This window comes from Cetorhinus maximus, chromosome 24, assembly GCF_964194155.1.
Source record: "Cetorhinus maximus chromosome 24, sCetMax3.hap1.1, whole genome shotgun sequence".
NCBI classification, from domain to species: Eukaryota; Metazoa; Chordata; class Chondrichthyes; order Lamniformes; family Cetorhinidae; genus Cetorhinus; species Cetorhinus maximus.
This window is the reverse complement of record NC_135902.1, coordinates 33,404,884-33,424,150: the sequence shown is the minus strand read 5'-3', so window position 1 is coordinate 33,424,150 and position 19,267 is coordinate 33,404,884. Positions and strand designations below refer to the sequence as shown.

General features: G+C 42.0%; 1 protein-coding gene across 1 annotated transcript in view; it reads right to left on the bottom strand.

Moving 5' to 3' along the window:
• Positions 1-19,267, bottom strand: part of fasn (fatty acid synthase) — an 88,756-nt gene that overhangs the window by 63,443 nt on the left and 6,046 nt on the right. The window contains exons 2-11 of the mRNA XM_078570973.1: positions 12,461-12,605; positions 10,873-11,025; positions 7,939-8,112; positions 6,642-6,842; positions 5,944-6,066; positions 4,223-4,338; positions 3,211-3,345; positions 2,555-3,014; positions 1,399-1,586; positions 1,110-1,299 (exon numbers count right to left, since the gene is read on the bottom strand). Of these exons, the coding sequence (XP_078427099.1) occupies positions 1,110-1,299; positions 1,399-1,586; positions 2,555-3,014; positions 3,211-3,345; positions 4,223-4,338; positions 5,944-6,066; positions 6,642-6,842; positions 7,939-8,112; positions 10,873-11,025; positions 12,461-12,605 (1,885 nt within the window). The remainder of the gene's footprint in view (positions 1-1,109; positions 1,300-1,398; positions 1,587-2,554; positions 3,015-3,210; positions 3,346-4,222; positions 4,339-5,943; positions 6,067-6,641; positions 6,843-7,938; positions 8,113-10,872; positions 11,026-12,460; positions 12,606-19,267) is intronic.

Sequence of the window (19,267 nt, the reverse complement as noted above, 5' to 3'; positions counted from 1 at the left end):
TCCTCTACCATTGGCAGCCATCCCTTCAACTGCCAAGGCCCTAAGCTGTGGGATTCACTCCCGAAAGCTCTTTGCTTGCCTACTCCTCTTGCTTCCTTTAAGAGGCCCCTTAAAACCTACCTCTTTGACCAAGCTTTGGGCCATCTCTCCTAGTGTCTTTGTATGCAGCTAGATGTCAACGCTCCTGCCAAGTGCCCTGGGACCTTTCACTACTTTAAATGCACTATATAAATATAGACTGTTGATGTGTTCCCAACCAGATCTCAATATGCACAAATGTGATCATTTCCATGTTTTATGCCAGCTATCGTATGCAATCTCGGAGGGAGATTGACAATGTAGCAGCAACAAGTGCCAAATTCAGAGTAGTTTTGTTTGCTCCAATGTTCTGGATCCAAGCTCCTTTGTACAAAGTCCCTCTGGCCAGAAAAGGAGGTTTCATATCATCAGTCTGGGCTCGATTCAGAGTGTTCAAACTCACTTCAGACAGAACCCCAACAGCCAGCAGTGATGGAACTAAATTTGAACCGGTGCTTATTTCTGCCATAAAATAAACAGTAACACCATCCCATTCTTAAACCTGAAGATGATTTCTGCATGAGTAATAAAGTCGATTTGGCTTCTTGCCATTGTTTTAATACGTCTCTCTCAGTTCATTTGTTCAGGCTGACTCCCATTCCCTCCCCTTCTGATGCTGTTGATACATTGCGGGGGGGTCCGATTACATAGCTGTATGTCACCAGGAGGTCATGTGTATGCCTTGACACTTGTATCAGCAGGATTTTCGCTTCAGACGGAATTACAGCCAAGTGTGATCCTCTTCTTACCCAAAAGCTATGCCAATGATGCTTGTGCTGTTTCAGCTATCTTCAGTGGACGGTGCTCAGGAGCAAGAACCCTGGCTAACTGTGCCATCCCTAACCCAGGGACGCTGAAGCCATTGGCATCAATGCCCAATGTGAGATGACTGAATTGACAATGGTCAACAAGAGACTTTCGTAGATTTATATGCTTCAGCTGCTCATTGGATAGACTTGTTGAACCATCGGGGGAATTCAATTGTTTTGCTTTTAAAACTTATGATACATGGTGTTCATCTAGTCACTTACCAACAGCAGCCATGGCCCCTGCTGGTAGTTTGGCCTCCTTGATGCATCGGCCCCTCCAGTAAGCTGCTAATATAACTTCTTCATGCGTCAGTGAATCATCAGCATACCCACAGGCCAGCTCACCCACCGAGTGCCCAACAATGCCATCTGGTTGAAGACCCATGGCCTTCAACATGTCTATTTGAGCGATCTATAATGAAGAGCAGAATGAGAACAAAGTGAAGGAGACTCAGAATTTTTGTTTTTTAACTTAAATGGTGAATTTTTTTGCAATAAGAGTTTTTCCTACCTGAATGGCAGCAAGGGCTACAAAGGCATGCACAGTGTCATCAAACGTTGTATCTTCAGTGCTCAAAAGGAGTTCAGATACTTTCAATCCAGTTGCTTCTAGTGCTTTGTCAGAACGTAGAATAGATTCACGAAATATGTCCAATTTCATCAGAGTGCGACCCATTCCAATCCACTGAGCTCCCATGCCTGGTGGAACAACATCACATCAGTGGAAATATCATCCCAGCAGCATTCAGTTGATATAAAATACCAAACTATTCCTAGCTTCTGACTGGTGCCAAGGCACAAAAAAAAAAACTATTTTCAACAGACCAGCTTGCTGATTCACTTTGTGGTTGATTGTTAACTGAGTAACTATCCCACATATGTAACCTCAGCAAGCAATGAAACCTTTCAAGTGGAGGTTTCTCTAATCACGTATAGAGTTCTTAGCAAAAACAAAACACACATTTCAGGCAGGAGGAGCTAAAAAGACTAGAGAGCCGAGGTACATTTCACTGACAGGAGGCCTAAATAACCCTTAATGTCTACTTTTTATTGGTGGAAAATTAGTATAATTACAGACCAACAAAAAAATGTCCTACCACATGAAAGAAATAGCCAGTTAAATAGCTCTGAAAGCATTTTAATCATGGTGTCACGCTAAACTCAGGAGAAAGAAATGACCTCATATTCACCAAAATAAAATCATTTAATGCCTTTCACCACCCCGCCCAACTCCCATCACCCACCACATCTAGTTTAGGTCTCATTGTACTATGCTTCAATGCTAGGTCTAGGCGATAGTCAGTTAACTTGTGTCCAGTCTTCTCATTAATATTGCAGCTACATCAACACATGAATTCTTCCTGTCTGAACTCATTAATAATATTTTGAAAGAATTTATTTTGCATTAATTACAAACCTGGTAATGGCCATTTCTATCTGATAGTCCCCAATTCAGGTAAAGGCAAATTATATCCCAAAGTTTCAATTTTCATTATCAAAAGTCAAAATCCAAAGTTTTTCCAAATGCAATCCAAGGATAAAACAGGAACATACGTTGTAACAAGATTTACAAAAAAAAAAAAAAAATCGAAATGTCTTTGTTATTCTTATCAATTCTAACAGCATCAACACTGCGCCAATTCACTGGAGCTTTTCAAGGCACCAACCTGAACAAATGTACCAAAGTGACCTTCCAGAAGACTGCACTTGCTGTACTTCTTTAGCATCCATTTCACTTCCGACGAGGGTGTAACCTCGGTATGGCATTGCAGAAACAGGCACTGTAGAGATATCATTTAGCAAGCTGAAAAAATTCACGTCATTGCTATGTTGCTTGCTTTGTTCAATCAGGGTTTCAACGGCTTCAGGAGTACGGCCACATATTTGGACTAGGCGTGGAAATGCCAGGGGAGCTGAAGGAGGAGCTCTTTTTAAATTGGGGCGCAAGATGACATGAACATTGGAACCTCCAAATCCAAACGAATTAACTCCCACAATTCCACCTTTCACTGGGATAGGTTCAGTTACTACTCGGATACATCCATTCTGCAGAGCTGGAACATCAGGATTGGGAGTTTTGTAGTGAATGTTGGGAGCCCATAAGCCATGTTCCAGAGACAGTACAACCTGACATGGGAGAAAGGAAGCAAGACTTCCATTAAAATTAATCTCAAGGTTAAGAATCGTCTAATATTTGATAGTTCAACATTTATTCGTTCGATCCACAAGTTAGAAAAAACTCTTATTTTCCAGTTGCCATCGTATAGAACGCAAGAGTAGTTGAGGTGGATGTAAACAAATAGTAAATCAGTAAGTGACTTACCTTTGCTAAAGCAGCCAATCCTGAGGCAGGTTCTGGGTGGCCCATGTTTGATTTTGTTGATCCCAACAATAAGGGCTTGCGATCAAATTGGCAGAAAACATTCACAATTCCATTCAATTCTTGTGGGTCACCAACCTACGTAAATAAAACTGAACGTTTAATAGCCATATGCCTGCATTCAGGCTCCCACTATTTCAGCCTGCTACTCCTTAATCCCACCTACCCTCTCTGAACCTTGCAGATAACTGATGGCAAGCCCAACACCTGGCCTTCTTCATGCTGGCTGCTGAAGTTGAGGAAGTGCTGCATGAGATAAGTGTAAGAAGGGTTGCTCTCTGCGCCAGTCCACCATCCCATAGATCAGCATTGCAGCAAGCCTGCAAGAAGACACAGCCAGGCTTCAGGCTGCAGCTGACTGTGACTACACATGATGGCTGCTGGTGTCCTTACAGAGAGAGAAAAAAAATCTCACTTCAGCATCTGCTTCGCTGACCCAAACACTGAAATGAGAGTTCCCCACAATCACTCCAGCTATCTTTGCTGCTGGTGGGCTGAGGTGCTTTTGAAATGCGCTCCACATTTTTGTCACCTTCATATTAACACTCCTTTTTACTTGTCGACATCTTATTAAAGTTGACTCACAGACATGATTCCTCAACAGTGATATCGTCCCTAAACCTATCAGAGTTGGTTCCGGGAGTTCTGAACAATTATGTAAGGTTAGAATGAGAAAATTACATCTGCAGTTCAGGCAGGTCTGAAAGGAAAGTGGTTCAGATCCATGATGTCACTATGTCATTAAGTGGCTTATTTGCACGTGTCAGTGGGTGGTTCGTCCAGCAATGACACTGGAAGATTAGATGGGTGCTAAAGTGAGTGGGGATCTGGAATCCGCTCCATTTTCCGTCCCTGCCTGATTACCGCTCACAAATTAGCAGACCACTACTGAAAATTTGGGCAATGCAGCCATGCAATTGTGTTGTGCACTACACAGATGATTAAAGAGACAGACCTTGGTTCCTGTGCCATGTGCTTCAACATATTCCACGTCAGCTGGTGAGATACCTGCTTCCTCATACACTGCTTTCATTAACTTCTGCTGCATTTCTCCAGAGGGGTATGTTACACCTGTAGGCGGAAACCATGGCAACAAAACTCATTACAACAGGGTAAAACTGTTCAACAATTGTTGTTGTAGATCAACACAAATGATTTGCACCACTTCACATCCATTGAACTCTCAACAACATGATGCCCTATAAATAGAATACACACCTGTAAGCTGTGGCTTGCAAAAAACTTATCTTCTTCCAATCTTTCTGAAACCCAAGCTACTGCCTTACAATAACAGATGGCTATGGCTAAGGAAAGGGAGATGATCAAGCTACCCCAGCTCTCAGAAGGAGCTGTTGGGACAGTGAAAAATAACTTGGTGAGCAGAATGATAATCTGTTGTTTATGTCGCTGTTTCTCCAATGCACGCAGGGAGCTGGTCAAAAGCACACAAGCTCAGTTGGATTTACTCTCCTGCTGACCCTCGTAGCTAATGCATTTCCCACCTGCAAGCAGACAAGGTTGTCAACACTTTTGGAGGGACCCCATCGTTAACTCAACATAATCCTCAAGGTCCCCATCCATTATTTTCATCTGCTAATCTGTTATCTGCGTCAAAGATTTGTACAGGAACAATTTAAGTCAAGGGGAAACTGTACTCGGGAAAATATTCAAGTAAATTTCAGTATTCCCAACAGGTCACTTTGTTGAAATGTTCTCACTTTACAGTTTTGTAGCAATCCATCAGTAAAAGACATCGTTAATTACATAGCGATTCAAGTCCATTTTGTTTGGACTCAGAATTAAAAACTTTAAGGAGAATTTTTCTTTATTCGTTTGTGGGATGTAGGCGTTGCTGACTAAGCCAGCATTTATTGCCCATTCCCTAATTGCCCAGAGAATCAAGACCAGGGTTCACAAAGTTCTCAAATACAATCTACTTTTGGGTCTAATTTTTCAGCATGGTAAACAAATTGCATTCTCTCCATTTTTCATCACAAGAACAGTTAAGCTATGGACTGGTAGAATTCTGCTGCTTGATATCACTGACATGATATTTCAACTACTATAAAATAAAGCTCAACTGCAACAGCAATTGAATAAGCATATATAGTAAAGGTGTAGATTACCTGTTGTTAAATATACAAATTATCTGTTCAGTGAAAACAGGTACTTGACTATTGAAAGATATTCTACTGGGACTTCTGACACTGTTTTCATGAATGTGTTTACGTAGCGATGTAGAACATGCATAATTATTTACTGCATCACCACCTTACAAGGCTTTAGGAGATGATCCTCACTCAACTAATTAGATTTATTTTATATTACTGTTGGAAGGGCTTTATAATCCTTCAGCGTCATACATGTAAGCTTCCTCTCTTCTTCCAGCCCCAGCACCCACACTGCCCAGTTGCAAAAATGCTTTATCATCAAAATTTCATATGTTACAGCACAGATCGAGCAAAGTTTAAGACAATTACGTACCCTCAGAATTTGTTTTTTCTGTATTTTTTTTGTTTACTAAAAGCTGTTTTAGGTTATTAAAATTGAAAAGGAAAATTATTTCAATGCAAATGTTAGAGGGCTGAGATGGTCCGAGCATTCAGTGGGAAATGCGACCAATTTAAACTTTTGATCCCGAGTTGATTACATAATAAAACATCAACTTCATCGCACCTTGTTCTTTATAACCATCAGTGTTGCTTCCTGCATTAGCTACTGTAGCATAAACCCGTTTGGCTGCTGATCTTTTGGTCAAAAGAACAACCACTGCTGCTTCAGACCGACAGTATCCGTTACCTGAAAATAGAAACAAATATAATTTCGTAAGATTTTGAGAGGAGTTCTTTTCAGGAGGAAATTAACAGGGGGTGGCGGGGGGGGGGGGGGTACTATTCCTCATGATCAATGGTTTGCCGAATAATAGATTAGAACCAGAAACACAAGCAATAATGTAGAATGTTAAAAGGATTCAGCAAATACAATACAATTAAAGTGGGTGGCTTAAAGAAAAACAGAAAATAGCTACTTGGAAGGATCATGATATATTGGAGGAACGTAAAGGCACGTGATTCAACCTCAATTATCTTAAATTGTTAGCTGTCTACAAATGTCCCTTTTCAGTTCCCCCCGGTATGCAGAAAACAACAGATGACTTTAAAGTTGCAATTTTTGTTGACCGGCACAGACACGATGGGCCAAATGGCCTCCTTCTGTGCTGTAGGCATCCACGAGCATATAAAGTTAAATATTCTATTGAAAGACAATGAAGAGCTTTTTCCATGTGCAAAACATTTAGATGTTAACAATTTATAAAATATTCCACGCCCTCAAATAAAAAACACTGAAATATTCCGATGTTTTAATTCTCCTACCTGAAGCATCGAAGGATTTGCATGATCCATCAGGACTGAGCATGCCCAGTTTCATAAACTGCACTGATGTATTGGGTTTTAGTAGGAGATTGACTCCTCCGACAAGGGCAGAATCGCACTGGCCATGCCGAATTGCCTGGAAGGCGTTTTCCAGTGCCAGCAAGCTGGATGAGCAGGCAGTATCAATGGAACTACTGGGACCTAAAATTCAGATGAGAAAGCAAGTTACTTGCTGCACTCCTTCAACATATCTGCGAGGCATCTCGTCTCGATGCTGCCACCGTCACAGTGTGGAGCAAGCTTCAGGGATCAGCTGCTCGTTTCCCAGCAGCGAATTCTGTGGGTTCATATATTCCTTTGTTTTCACCTCTCTCAGTCTCTCTGTTGTGACTTATAGCAGACTTATCCAGTACCATGAAAGACTAAGGGCTGAATTTTAACCTGAAAGAGAAAGAGGGAGGGCTTGGGTCTGGAGCAGGGTTGCGGTCTGGAAAATCTCTTTCCTGACCCAAACCTGCCTTCAACCCGCCCACTTCGAATTTTAACTCAGGTTGGAAGGTGGTCATGTGACCCACCTGATCCAAAGAGGCAGGTGGCAACTTTAAATAGGATAGTGAGGATGGGAGCCATGTTGTCATTCAGCATTTCAACTTTAACTGCTGTCAGCTGGGTTTCCTGAGCACTGGGAAACCCGGCAGCTTCACTGAGTCAAGGGCTTGGTGGATTTAGAAGGACATCTAGGTTCCCGACTGAGAAACCCCAGTGATTAGCCATTCCACCACCCTGCTCCCACAAGGGTCTTTGATCCCACCACAAGGCTTCCAACCTGCCTCACCACCCCCAACCAAATAATCAGGCTTCTGATGTCCCATCCCTCCAACTGCCCAACCATGAGGTCCCAAATTCCCATCCAACACATCCACACAACCATTCCCGTCCTGGGATTGGTGGCCATCTGATCACCTCCCCCCAGTTCCCCCAACCATCCCTGTGGCCTTCACTGACTGGCTCCCACACAACTGGAGGCCCAGTCCGTCCAGGCAGGGTACCAAACAATGAGGTCAGTGACACGCTGTGGTGTTAAAGCCCGCTGCGGGTCAGGTCAGTAAAAATTCAGCCCGATTCAATCACGAATTGAGAGTTTCCAATGATCAAGAACCAGCCTCTTATAAAGCTTATTCATCTGCATAACCATCTGCAGATAGTGTAGAGAACGAGTGGGAGTGAAACAATGATAAAATAATTCATAGCCAATAAAAATATAACTCACAATAAATGTTAATTGAAGCTTCCTCACCTTTCAAGTCAAAAAAGTATGATAGCCTGTTGGCAAACATGGCATGTTGACAACCAGTCATGCTGTATCCTAGCAACTCTTCTGGGTCTCTACTAAAAGCTTCAGCTGCCTCTGAGCCACTGACGCCAATCCAAACCCCAGTGTTGGTACCTCGCAGAGCACTGGGGTTTATTCCTAAAGAACAGACACAAAATAAATTTCATGGTCATAAATGTGGGCTGATTCAAAACGAAGAGGAGGAGCGCGCAGTCATATTAAACGTCCCTAGCTTCAGCAGACCCAATATGGAATACCATCAAAAATGCACTGCAACCGGCCAGACTGGAGGCAGCATCACCCAGCCCTGAGGGATGAAGCATCTTTTGAATAGGCTAGTTTCAGAGATTGAGAGCTGCTGTTCTTGAGAGAGTGGGACAATGATGCTCCCTGTGAAGCTGTGTCTCACTGTAAAAACAGGATGCAACAGTTTTATAAAATTGCCACACTGTGAACAATTGTTGGGGGCGGGGTCTTAAAGGAACATCGGGCAGCCAAATCAAGTGGCACGAGGAGTGAGGTAGGCAAGAGGTAATCAAACTTACTAACCGCCTGGCTGCAGAACACGAGTCTGCAGGACAACAATTGTTAATAAACCATTTCCTTATCATTTCCTAATACTTTTCTTTGCATGGGCATTTGATGACCAAAAGCCACAACGAGAGAGTTGGACTTCTCAGATTTAAACCCTGCAGGATGCTTGGAGGACGTGGAAACATTAGCCAGGATTTTCCGGTCCTGCCGGGGTGGGACCCGCTGTGGGAGATTCGGCAACGCAGCCAAAAGTCCACTGACTTTTGACAGGAACCAGAGGGTCCCAGTGGCAGGCGGGACCGGAAAATCCCAACCAATGCCTGGAACGTTAAGGTTAATAAAGGAACCAATTATCAGTACTCCACTTCAGCAGGTGATAGTTAACTCTATCAGAAGTCTCTGGCATCAAAAGACAAAGCTTCAAGTAATAACTTGTCTAAGAGTGAGTTCAAAGTTAAGGTCACAGCCACCTTCGAGTGACATTTTCACTCTTTATTATGGTCTGAGCTTTGCTATTTTTCTCATATTCCATTATTGACGCACTGCTAAACTACCTGGATGTCAGTGTGTGGTAAGGTTGACCAGATTATTTCTTTCTTCTCTCTCTCTTGAAAATGAACGGGAATGCTAATTTAGACAAGCCAGCTCCTGTCACGGGAACTCATGACTTCTAGGCAAGAGTCAAAGAAACAAGCACATTCATTTCTGGACTATGAGTTCTATTGGGCCATTTAAAACAATCTGCAGGAGATTGCTGATGACACAAAACTCCAAAGTATTGTGAACTGTGAGGAGGATAGTGACAGACTTCAAGAAGACACAGACAGGATGGTGGAATGGGTGGACAAGTGACAGATAAAATTTAATGCGGAGAAGTGTGAAGTGATACACTTTGAAGAGGCACAATATAAAATAAATTGTACAATTCTAAAGGGAATATAGGAACAGCAAGGCCTTGGGGTATATGTGCACAAATCTTTGCAGATGGCAGGATATGTGGAGGAAGTGGTTAAAAAGGCATTTGGGATCCCATGCTTTGTAAATATAGAATATAAAAAGTAAGGAAATGATGATGAACCTTAAAAAACACTAGTTCTGCCTCAATTGGAGTGTTGTATTCAATTCTGGGCACCACACTTTAGGAAAGATTTGATGGCGTGGGGGAATGCAGAGAAAAAATTTACAAGAATGAAGCCCCTGATCCCTGGAACTAATAACGAGGATGGATTGGACAAGCTGGGTCTCTTCTCCATCAGAGACGAGACGGGTGAAAGGAGATTTGATAGAGGTGTTCAAAATTATGTGGGATCTATACAGAATAGAGAGAGAGTAACTGTTCTAATAGAGGAAAGGTTCAGAACCAGAGAACCCTGACAGAAGGTGAATGACAAAAGAAGCAACGGTGACACGAGGACAAGTTTTTTCCTGCAGCAAGTGGTTAGGGTCTGGAATGAATCTGCCTCCACCTCACTCTCGGGCAGTACAATTGTGGCTTCCAGACGGAATTGGATAAGCAACCGGGCACCACACGAAAGAAAGGGTGTGAAGGCACTGGAGAGAGTGCATTATGAGAATGATTCCAGGGATGAGACACTTCAGTTATGAGGAAAGATTGGAGAAGTTGGGACTGTTTTCCTTGGAGAGGAGACAGCTGAGAGGAGACTTGATAGAAGTTTTCAAAATCATGAGAGGTCTGGACAGAATAGATAAGGAGAAACTGTTTCCCCTCGTAAACAGATTGAGAACCAGAGGGGACAGTTTTAAAGGGTTTTCCAAAAGAAGCAAATGTGAGGGGAGAATTTCACACAGCGAGTGGTTCAGGTCTGGAATGCACTGCCTGGAAGTGTGGTGGAGGCAGGTTCAATTGAGGCATTCAAGAGGGCATTAGGTGATTATTTAAATAGAAACAAAGTACAGGGTTACAGAGAAAAGGCAGGAGATTGGTACTAAGTTAAAATGCTCAGAGAGCCGGTGCAGACACGATGGGCTCCCTCTACACCGTAACAATTCTGTGATTCTGTGAACTGAAAAAAAAAAATTACAGGGCTATGAGGAAAGCTCGAGAGAGTTCTTACAGAGAGCTTCCACGGACATGATGGGCTGAGTGGCCTCCTTTTATGCTGTGACCATTCTATGATTCTATGTGCAGCCAGCCATTCATCCTTGAATTCAGCTCTGTATTACCAACCGATAGGCCGCAGGTGAATATTCATAGCTCATTGAGCTTTATTCTGTTCTAAAATGGAGCAGCATCTATTTTAATGGATGCTAAATTACTGTTCACTGAAAATGAAGCGCTTTAACCGAGTATGCAAAATGCAGTACTTCCGCAACCCTAGAAAATATTTTCCACAATGTACACACCTCCATCTACAATAGCTTCGTATGCAATCTCCAATATGATCCGAAGCTGAGGGTCCATTGTGTGCGCTTGCTTGGGGTGGACACCAAAGAAGGAGGCATCAAACTTGCTGATCTCCTTCAGTTTCCCATTTCTGTGAGGGAGCCCATATAATCCTGGGAGGAAAGAAATTAAGGCAAGTGTTAATTCCTTAACCCATTTAGATTTTTTAAAAAGAGAGAAACATTCACCACCTACTGAATCTGTGCTCTGGGGAAGGAGTGAGGGTGGGTGGGGCGGGGGAAGCAAAGGTGCTAAGTGAAGGCTAGGCACCTCAGAGAAGGGAAGTGAAACCAGGTCAACTTTAAGCACTTGTATTTACAGCAGAAAGTCAGGAACAGATTGCCTTCCCAGTCTCTCAGCTGAAGAGTTGTGCACAGGGAGATGCTAAAAATGGGGAGAATTTAGAAGGTGCCAATTTTTGCAGTTTTAATATTTGCATTTATTCTCGGCCTTATTGCATCAAAACATTTAATGCAATGAATTCCTTTCGAAGAGCACAAACTGACATTCTGCAGGCAAGTGTGACACCCATTCTGCTTCAGCAGTATTACACAAACAGCAATAAAAGGAATGCTTTGCTTTTTTTAAGCCGCTATTGATTGAAGGAGCCAAAGTGGGCAGGACACAGGAAGAACTCTCTACACTCTTCCATTTGCAGCATGCAATCTTCATTATTTACCAGAACCAATATAGCTAGGATATTTGGTTTAAGGTCTCATTCAAAAGACAGTACCTCCAACAATGCACTTAAAAAGTTTTAAGTAAGACTTCAATCCACACCTTCTGGCCTTGAGGAAAGTGTGTTACCAATGGAGCCAAGCAGACACACATTAAAATAATTAAAAACACACATTTCTTCAAAACTGAGAAATACTTCCAGATCTTTATTCTTCAAAGAGTTTTATGCTGCATTCGTGCTACGACTAGCATTGTTGGAAGCAGCTGCAGCATAGATCCAGAATTAAAGGCCTGACCTTTGTTGCTTAAATGGAACATAGTGAAACTCCTTTCTTCACAAAATATAAATACTTCATTCCAGAGACAGGTTGAGCCCTTACTCTGGATTTACACTACAAGTTAATAGTGTTGGTGAGGAGCTAAACAATTTTGCACTAATATTATAGCTAGTTGGAGAAGGGTCTCTTATCTCAATACAGTAGAACAAATTATTGTGGTCCTCCTGGAATGAACAATTGTTATTTTTACTTAAAAGCAGAGAATATGTTGTGGTAAGAGGATGAATAACCTTCTCCCTCAGCTAAATCTTGACATAATTTTATACATTTCTCCAAAGCCTCACAGGCCTATAGTTGTGCTTCCACTAATGTCTGAATTTGATAAAAGCCATAATATTGTATCTGCAAATAGTAACAGTTAACAATGATTTTTATTAGTTTTAGTTGAACAAGGAAACTGCACACAAAGGTTCAAACCAGATAATGCTGAGCAACACAAGAGGTTTCTTTACTTGACCTTTTCTCAACAATCCATTATACTCATTAATCACAGAAATGAAGAGCAAACAATTTCGACTCTCCCAATACCCACCTGGCTTCCATCGTCTATCATCATCCGTTACCATGTCAACACCATTGACGAGATTATCCCAAAATTCCTGCAGGTTGTCTGACTCTGGAAGTCTCCCTGCGATTCCTGCTATCACAATATCCTCCATTTCGGTTCTTCTCATAGGCTGCAACACAAAGCAACAAAACCAGTGAGAGAGAGAGCGAACCTGCATTTCCATAGTGCCTTTGTTGACCTTAGGATGTTCCAAAGCGCTTTACAACCAACAAAATACTTCTGAAGAGTAGTTACTCTGGTAACATTGGGAATGTGTCAGCCAATTAGCACACAGTAAGGTCCTAAAAGAACAAAATCAAACAAATGACCAGATAATCTGGTTTGGGTTTGCCATTTTTAAAATTAATTCTTTCATGGGGTGTGGGTGTTTATTTATTGCCCATCCCTAATTTCCCTAGATTTAAGTGGCTTGCTTGGCCATTTCAGAGGACAGTTAAGAGCCAACCACATTGCTGTAGACAAGCCCTGGTTTCCTTTCCTAAAAGGGCATTAGTGAACCAGACAGGTTTTTCCGACAATCGACGATAGTTTTCATGGTCACCATTACTGAGACTAGCTTTCAATTCCAGGTTTTATTATTAGAATTTAAATTCCACCAGCTGCCGTGGTAGGATTGGAACCCATGTCCCCAGAGCATTAGCCTAGGCCTCTGGATTGCTAGTCCAGTAACATTAACGCAAAGCTTCCCCATTAGCCTTTTCAAAGTAAAAACGCCTGGCTCGAGCTCACGGGATCATCTGTGCACTTGCTCCCCAGCTACAGATCCTACGCTAAGGGAAAGCCCAACTTGGAGATTGGCCACAGTGACAGGTGGGAACTCGGGCTTTGCAGGTTGCTACTGCTCCCGCACCAGAATCATGGCACGTGCAGTAAACCAGGGCCAGCGAGATCAGCCAAGGGGAAATAAATTCCAATTGCTAACCAGCTTTCAATTGAGAAAAATAGTACATTGAACTTTGTTTGGAAATTCACAGGATCGCCTGCAAGCTTACTGCCCAGCTACAGAGGTCAGCCAGAGAGCAAGCACTTCAAAAACAAACTATCAAGGCAAATAACTTCCATCTCTAAAAGCACAAATAACGCACGCTCAATCCAATTCAAGAGGAATTTCAGATAGTTTGTAGATCTGTTGGATTATCACTTCATTGCATTACTCACGTTAAAGGGAAAAGTATAATTCAGCTCTGGAAGTCGTATAAAACCACGATATTAGTTAGACGTTAATAATGTCCTCAAAAAGGAAATAGTTTAATCGCAGTGCTGTTTAAGTGGACAGTTGAAGCCAGGCCACTGAGGCACCACATTACAAACACTGCTGGTTTAGGCCATTATGCAATAGGACACGTGCAGCAGACGCTGTAGGGGTGATTCCAATTGTACTGTCATTGTCTCACCTCTCAGGGTGTAGCTGCTCTGCACAATCAGGTTGTGATTCCTTCAATCCCATACAGAAAATACTGAAACAGGATCACCTTATTCCTTCACACAGGAAAATACCACAGTCAGCTCTTTATAAATAGACACCAATATGGTTTATGTACCTTCAGCACTGAATGCCATTGGTGTGAGCTGCGTCAAGATCTTGCACTCAGCCGACAAATTATCAAGGTCAACAGAAAGGTTCTGAACTACACTGCTCCTCATATCCTAGTAAGATTGTTTCCAATGGATCACACACTTTCTCTACTTCGCCACTTGGCTTTTTTGTACATTGGCCTGTATGTACATAGTCGCCAAGGCAACAATTAAAGATTTTAAAAAGTGCAAAACTTTACATCCCTTTGGTTGCTTTTTTCATTTACTTGTAAAGTTTATTATATTTCCAGACTACTGTTGAATGTTAAGTTGCTTCTTTTTACCACATTCTTAGCTTGTTCTTGCTGCTTACTTTTCTGACTGCTCTTTTTTACATTACGTTTCTCTCTTGTCCAGTTTGTGTGGCACAGTCGGGATTGAAAGGCACAGGAGGGGCTGCAAGGGCAAACTTCCTGTTCTTAAAACACAAAGCCGAAGGGTCCTTGCATTTACATACTCGAGCTGAAAGATGATACACCTGTAGGTTTTCTGTTTACTCATCACTGGTATCCTGTTGAACCCTAAACTGAGCTTCAAAATCTTATTGCTCACAAACAGCGCTTATGTTCTCCACAGCACTGTCTGCCTCTACTCCTACCTCATCCTTACATTCCCTCCCGCACCTTTCAGTACCTTGACTCTATGTACTTTCCTCTTTCCTTCACCCCACCATTGGCACCAGCTGCCTCAGCCTCTCTCATTGGAAACCCCTCCCTAAATCCCTCTTTCTCATTTGCCGTTTGTGGAGCCCTCACTGAGCACAATTCAACTGCCACATCCATCGACAGGACAATAGTGACTCCATTTCCAATAACTTATTGGATGTGGAAGAGGCGCTTTGGAACTTCTTAATTTCTCAGTGTTTTGAAATGGACACTTAAACACCCTCATGGGTTTTCATGTGCGTCAGCCACACGGTAGAACAATTATAAAAATCGTTTTCATCTTAGTTTTTTTAAAACTGTACTGAGAAAATTGTTGGAGCTGCGGGCTAACAAGTCCCCAGGTCCTGATGGACATCATCCTTGGGACTTAAAAGAAGTGGTTAGTGAGATAGTTGAGGCATTGGTTTTAATTTTCCAAAATTCCCTAGATCAGGGAAGGTTCCATTAGATAGGAAAACAGCGAATGTAACTCCTTTATTCAAAAAAGGAGGGAGACAAAAAGCAGGAAACTACAGGTCAGTTAACTTAACATCTGTCATAGGGAAAATGTTAGAAACCATTATTAGGCATTATAGCAGGGCGCTTAGAAAAATTCAGGGTGAGCAGGCAGAGTCAACATGGTTTGTAAAAGGGAAATCATGCTTAACCCAATTTATTGGAGTTCTTTGAAGAAGTAACATATGCTGTGGATAAAGGGGAACTGGTGGGTGTACTGTATTTAGATTTCCAGAAGGCATTTGATAATAGGCCACAAAGGTTATTGCAAAAAATAAAAGCTCATGGCGTAGGGGGTAACATATTGACATGGATAGAAGGTTGGCTAGCTAGCAGAAAAGAGAAGGTAGGCATAAATGGGTCTTTTTCTGGTTGGCAGGATGTGACGAGTGGTGTACCACAGGGATCAGTGCTGGGGCCTCAACTTTTTACAATTTATATAAATGATCTGGATGAAGGGGCTGAAGGTATGGTTCCTAAATTTTCTGATGACACAAAGATAGTTAGAGTAGCAAGATGTGAAGAGGACACAAGGAGGCTACAAAGGGATATACATAAGTTAAATGACTGGGCAAAGACCTGGCAAATAGAGTATAATGTGAGAAAGTGTGAATTTGTTCATCTTGGCAGGGAAAAATAAATTATCTAAATGGTGAGAGATTGGAGAGCTCTGAGATGCAGAGGGATCTGGGTGTCCTAGTGCATGAATCACAAAAGGCTCGTATGCAGATACAGCAAGTAATTAGGAAAGCTAACAGAATGTTATCATTTATTGCAAGGGAAATTTAATACAAAAGTAGAGAGTTTGTGCTTCAGTTATACAGGGCATTGGTGAGACCACGTCTGGAGTACTATGTACAGTATTGGTCTCCTTATTTAAGGATGTAAATGCATTGGAAGCAGTTCAGAGGAGGTTTACTAAACTAATACCTGGATTAGGCAGGTTATCTTATGAGGAAAGGTTGGACAGGCTCGGCTTGTATCGATTAGAAGAGTAAGAGGCGACTTGACTGAAACCTGGGGCGTCTTGAGAGGGTTGATGTGGAGAGGATGTTTCCTCTTGTGGGAGAATCTAATACTAGGGGCCACGGTTTAAAAATAAGGGGTCATCCATTTAGGACAGAGATGAGGCGAAAATGTTTTCTCTCAGGAGGGTCGTGAGCCTTTGGATCTCTCTTCCTCAAAAGGCAGTGGAAGCAAAGTCTTCGAATATTTTGAAGACCGAGGTAGATAGATTCTTGATAAGGGGGTGAAAAGTTATCAGAGGTATGTGGAAATGATGAGTTGAGGTTACAATCAGATCAGCCATGATCTTATTGAATGGTGGAGCAGGTTCAAAGGGCTGAGTGGCTTACTCCTGCTCCTAATTTGTATGTATGTTCACACACACACACATACGCCCTCCCACTTATTGCGCCTCCTCCCATGTTCTGTGTGCATCAGTCTGCTGCCTCCTGCTCTCAGTGGCAGTCAAGAAATGTCACTATGAGGCAGAGATAGAACAATCCCTTTAGTGATGCAAAACTGGTTTAGTCTCAATAGAAAATAAATTGGTTCACATGGCAGGAACGGTTGAAATATCCCAGTTTTGTGACTGAGTCAGAAGTCAGCAGGTTTTTCCATAGGCTGGTCAACTGGAAGGACAGGAATGGCACAGAAGGGAGGCAGGTTGGGTGAGTAAGGGGCAGGCAAATGGAGTAGGATTCTCATCCTTGATTTCAAATCCCTCCATGGTCTTGCCCCTCCCTATCCCTGCATCCACTCCAATCCCACAACCCTTTGCGACATCAGCACTCTTCTAATTCTGGCCTCTTGTGCATTGCCAATTTTAATTGCTCCACCATTGGTTGCCAGGCTTTCAGCTGCCTAGGCCCAAGTGCAGGAATAGCCTCCTTCTGCCTCTCTACCTCACTTTCCTCCTTTAAGACACTTCTTGAAATCTACCTCTTTGACTCAACTGACCTAATATCTCCTTTTGTGGCTCTGTGTCATACATAATTCTTGTGTGAAGTGCCTTGGGACGTTTCATTACATTATAAGTGCTATATAAATACAAGTTGTTGTTGTTGCAAGAGGGAAACAAGCGAATAGGTCAGTTTGGAAAGAAACACAGGAGCATATTGCAGTAGCAGAATCCTGTGATTCTATTTGCTTTCTTATATCCTGTATTTGATGACCCAAACCATATCAATTATAGAACCCTGTGTCAATGAGACAGAGGCACTGAAACCACAGCATAAACAACTTAATAATTTATAATTATGGTATCACAGATGCAGCACTCATGTCCAACTGTTTCTGAACAATATACATTCTGAATGATATACATTCAGGTCTAATGTCTGTGCTTAGTTCTGGAAATTAAGTGTTATCTGTTAGTCATAAGAACATCAATGTAACATCAAAAGATCAGCACATGTACTCTGCACTAAAACAAAAACAGAAAATGCTGGAAAAACACAGCAGGTCTGGCAGCATCTGTGGAGAGAGAAACAGAGTTAAAGTTTTGAGTCCGATATAACTGTTTCAATGAAGAGGCACTTTGGACTCGAAACAACGCTGTTTCTCTCTCCACAGATGGTGCCAGACCTAATGAATTCTTCCGGTATTTTCTGTTTTAATTTCAGAGCTCCAGCATCCAAAGTATTTTGCTTTTATTTTCTTGTAGTCTGCACACTATTCTCAGAACTCTCAGATGTTTAAACTTCCAAATGTTTCCAGCTGAACTGAATTATTTTTTCAAGATTTAGAGATTTCTAAGTGACGTTACTTAGAAACAGGCTTCCAAGAGATTTCACATTGTGTGGGTAAACTGTATTCGCCAGTTGCAGAATGTATTGAAAATATCAACACAAAGATCAAGTCTCTCACCTATGAGTTTTTAATTTTCTGTAATTTAGCTGAATGATTTTAAATTTCGTATGCATACATAACACTGTATATGATTCACAGGAACTAATATTTTTGGAAATAATGTTAAAATCCCATTTTATCCCATTCAACTTAACATTACTAGAAGGCAAGTGTAAGGTCATCAAAAGTATTAAAGAAGGCATTATTCACTTCCTCCCCCTCTCACCTCTACGCTGGAGCAAGCAGGCACAGAGAAACCAAGGTCCCCTTCAGCAAGACTAATGCCCTTGAGCTTAGTAAGCAGCATTCACTGATCCCTCTCCCTGGTTCTGCTGTTCCATCCCCCCTTTCATTTCTCTCAAAAGTACCTTGGTGGCAATTGTCCCTTAAGCTAACAACTCTTTCTCTCTCTCCTAAACATGCTGACTTGAGCTGCATTCTTGCTCCACAGGTGACAGCTATTCTCCAAGTACAGAGTGTACTCCAATCTCCCATCAGTGTCTCGCTGTTCTTCATATGACCCTAGACACCGAGTGCCAGGCTTTTTATCATGGGGATTATCAGAACAGAGCCAGATAATGTCCTCACCTAACTACACAAATTCACTTGGCCACGGGAGGCAGGATCCTTGCTCATTTTGTTATCCTCTTTTTTTCAGGGTTAAAATTAGCAGCATGGCTGAGACCAACTAACTCATTGCAGATCGGACCCAAAACCTTCCTAATCTGTATGGTTCAGTGAATTTATTAACGATGAAGAAGCTTTTCCTTCAGTTCCATTTACCTCAAATTTGAAAATCATGCTCTCTAGATTACTCCTAGAGTTCAATGAACATCCAAACATCCCCCAATTCCTTTTAGTAAAAAAATTTGGATCATTTTCCCCAAACTGTTGAGTTTGTAAATCAAATCAATTTGTAACAATTCCCCAATGGCAAGGGAGATAGAGTGTTTGCAATGGTGGGTGGTCTGTACTGGTGTCTCCTTTTAAATACCCTACAATCGCTTGTTTTACAGTGTAACATCAGTATCTCTGTGGGAACTCCGGCCTCCTTACCACAGTCCTACACCAGAGGCATCAGACAGTACAACACTATATCACGCTGAAAAGAAAATATTTTGGTATTTCTTACATTTACAGCACCACCCCACACCCCCACCCCACCCACCTACAGTTTACATAC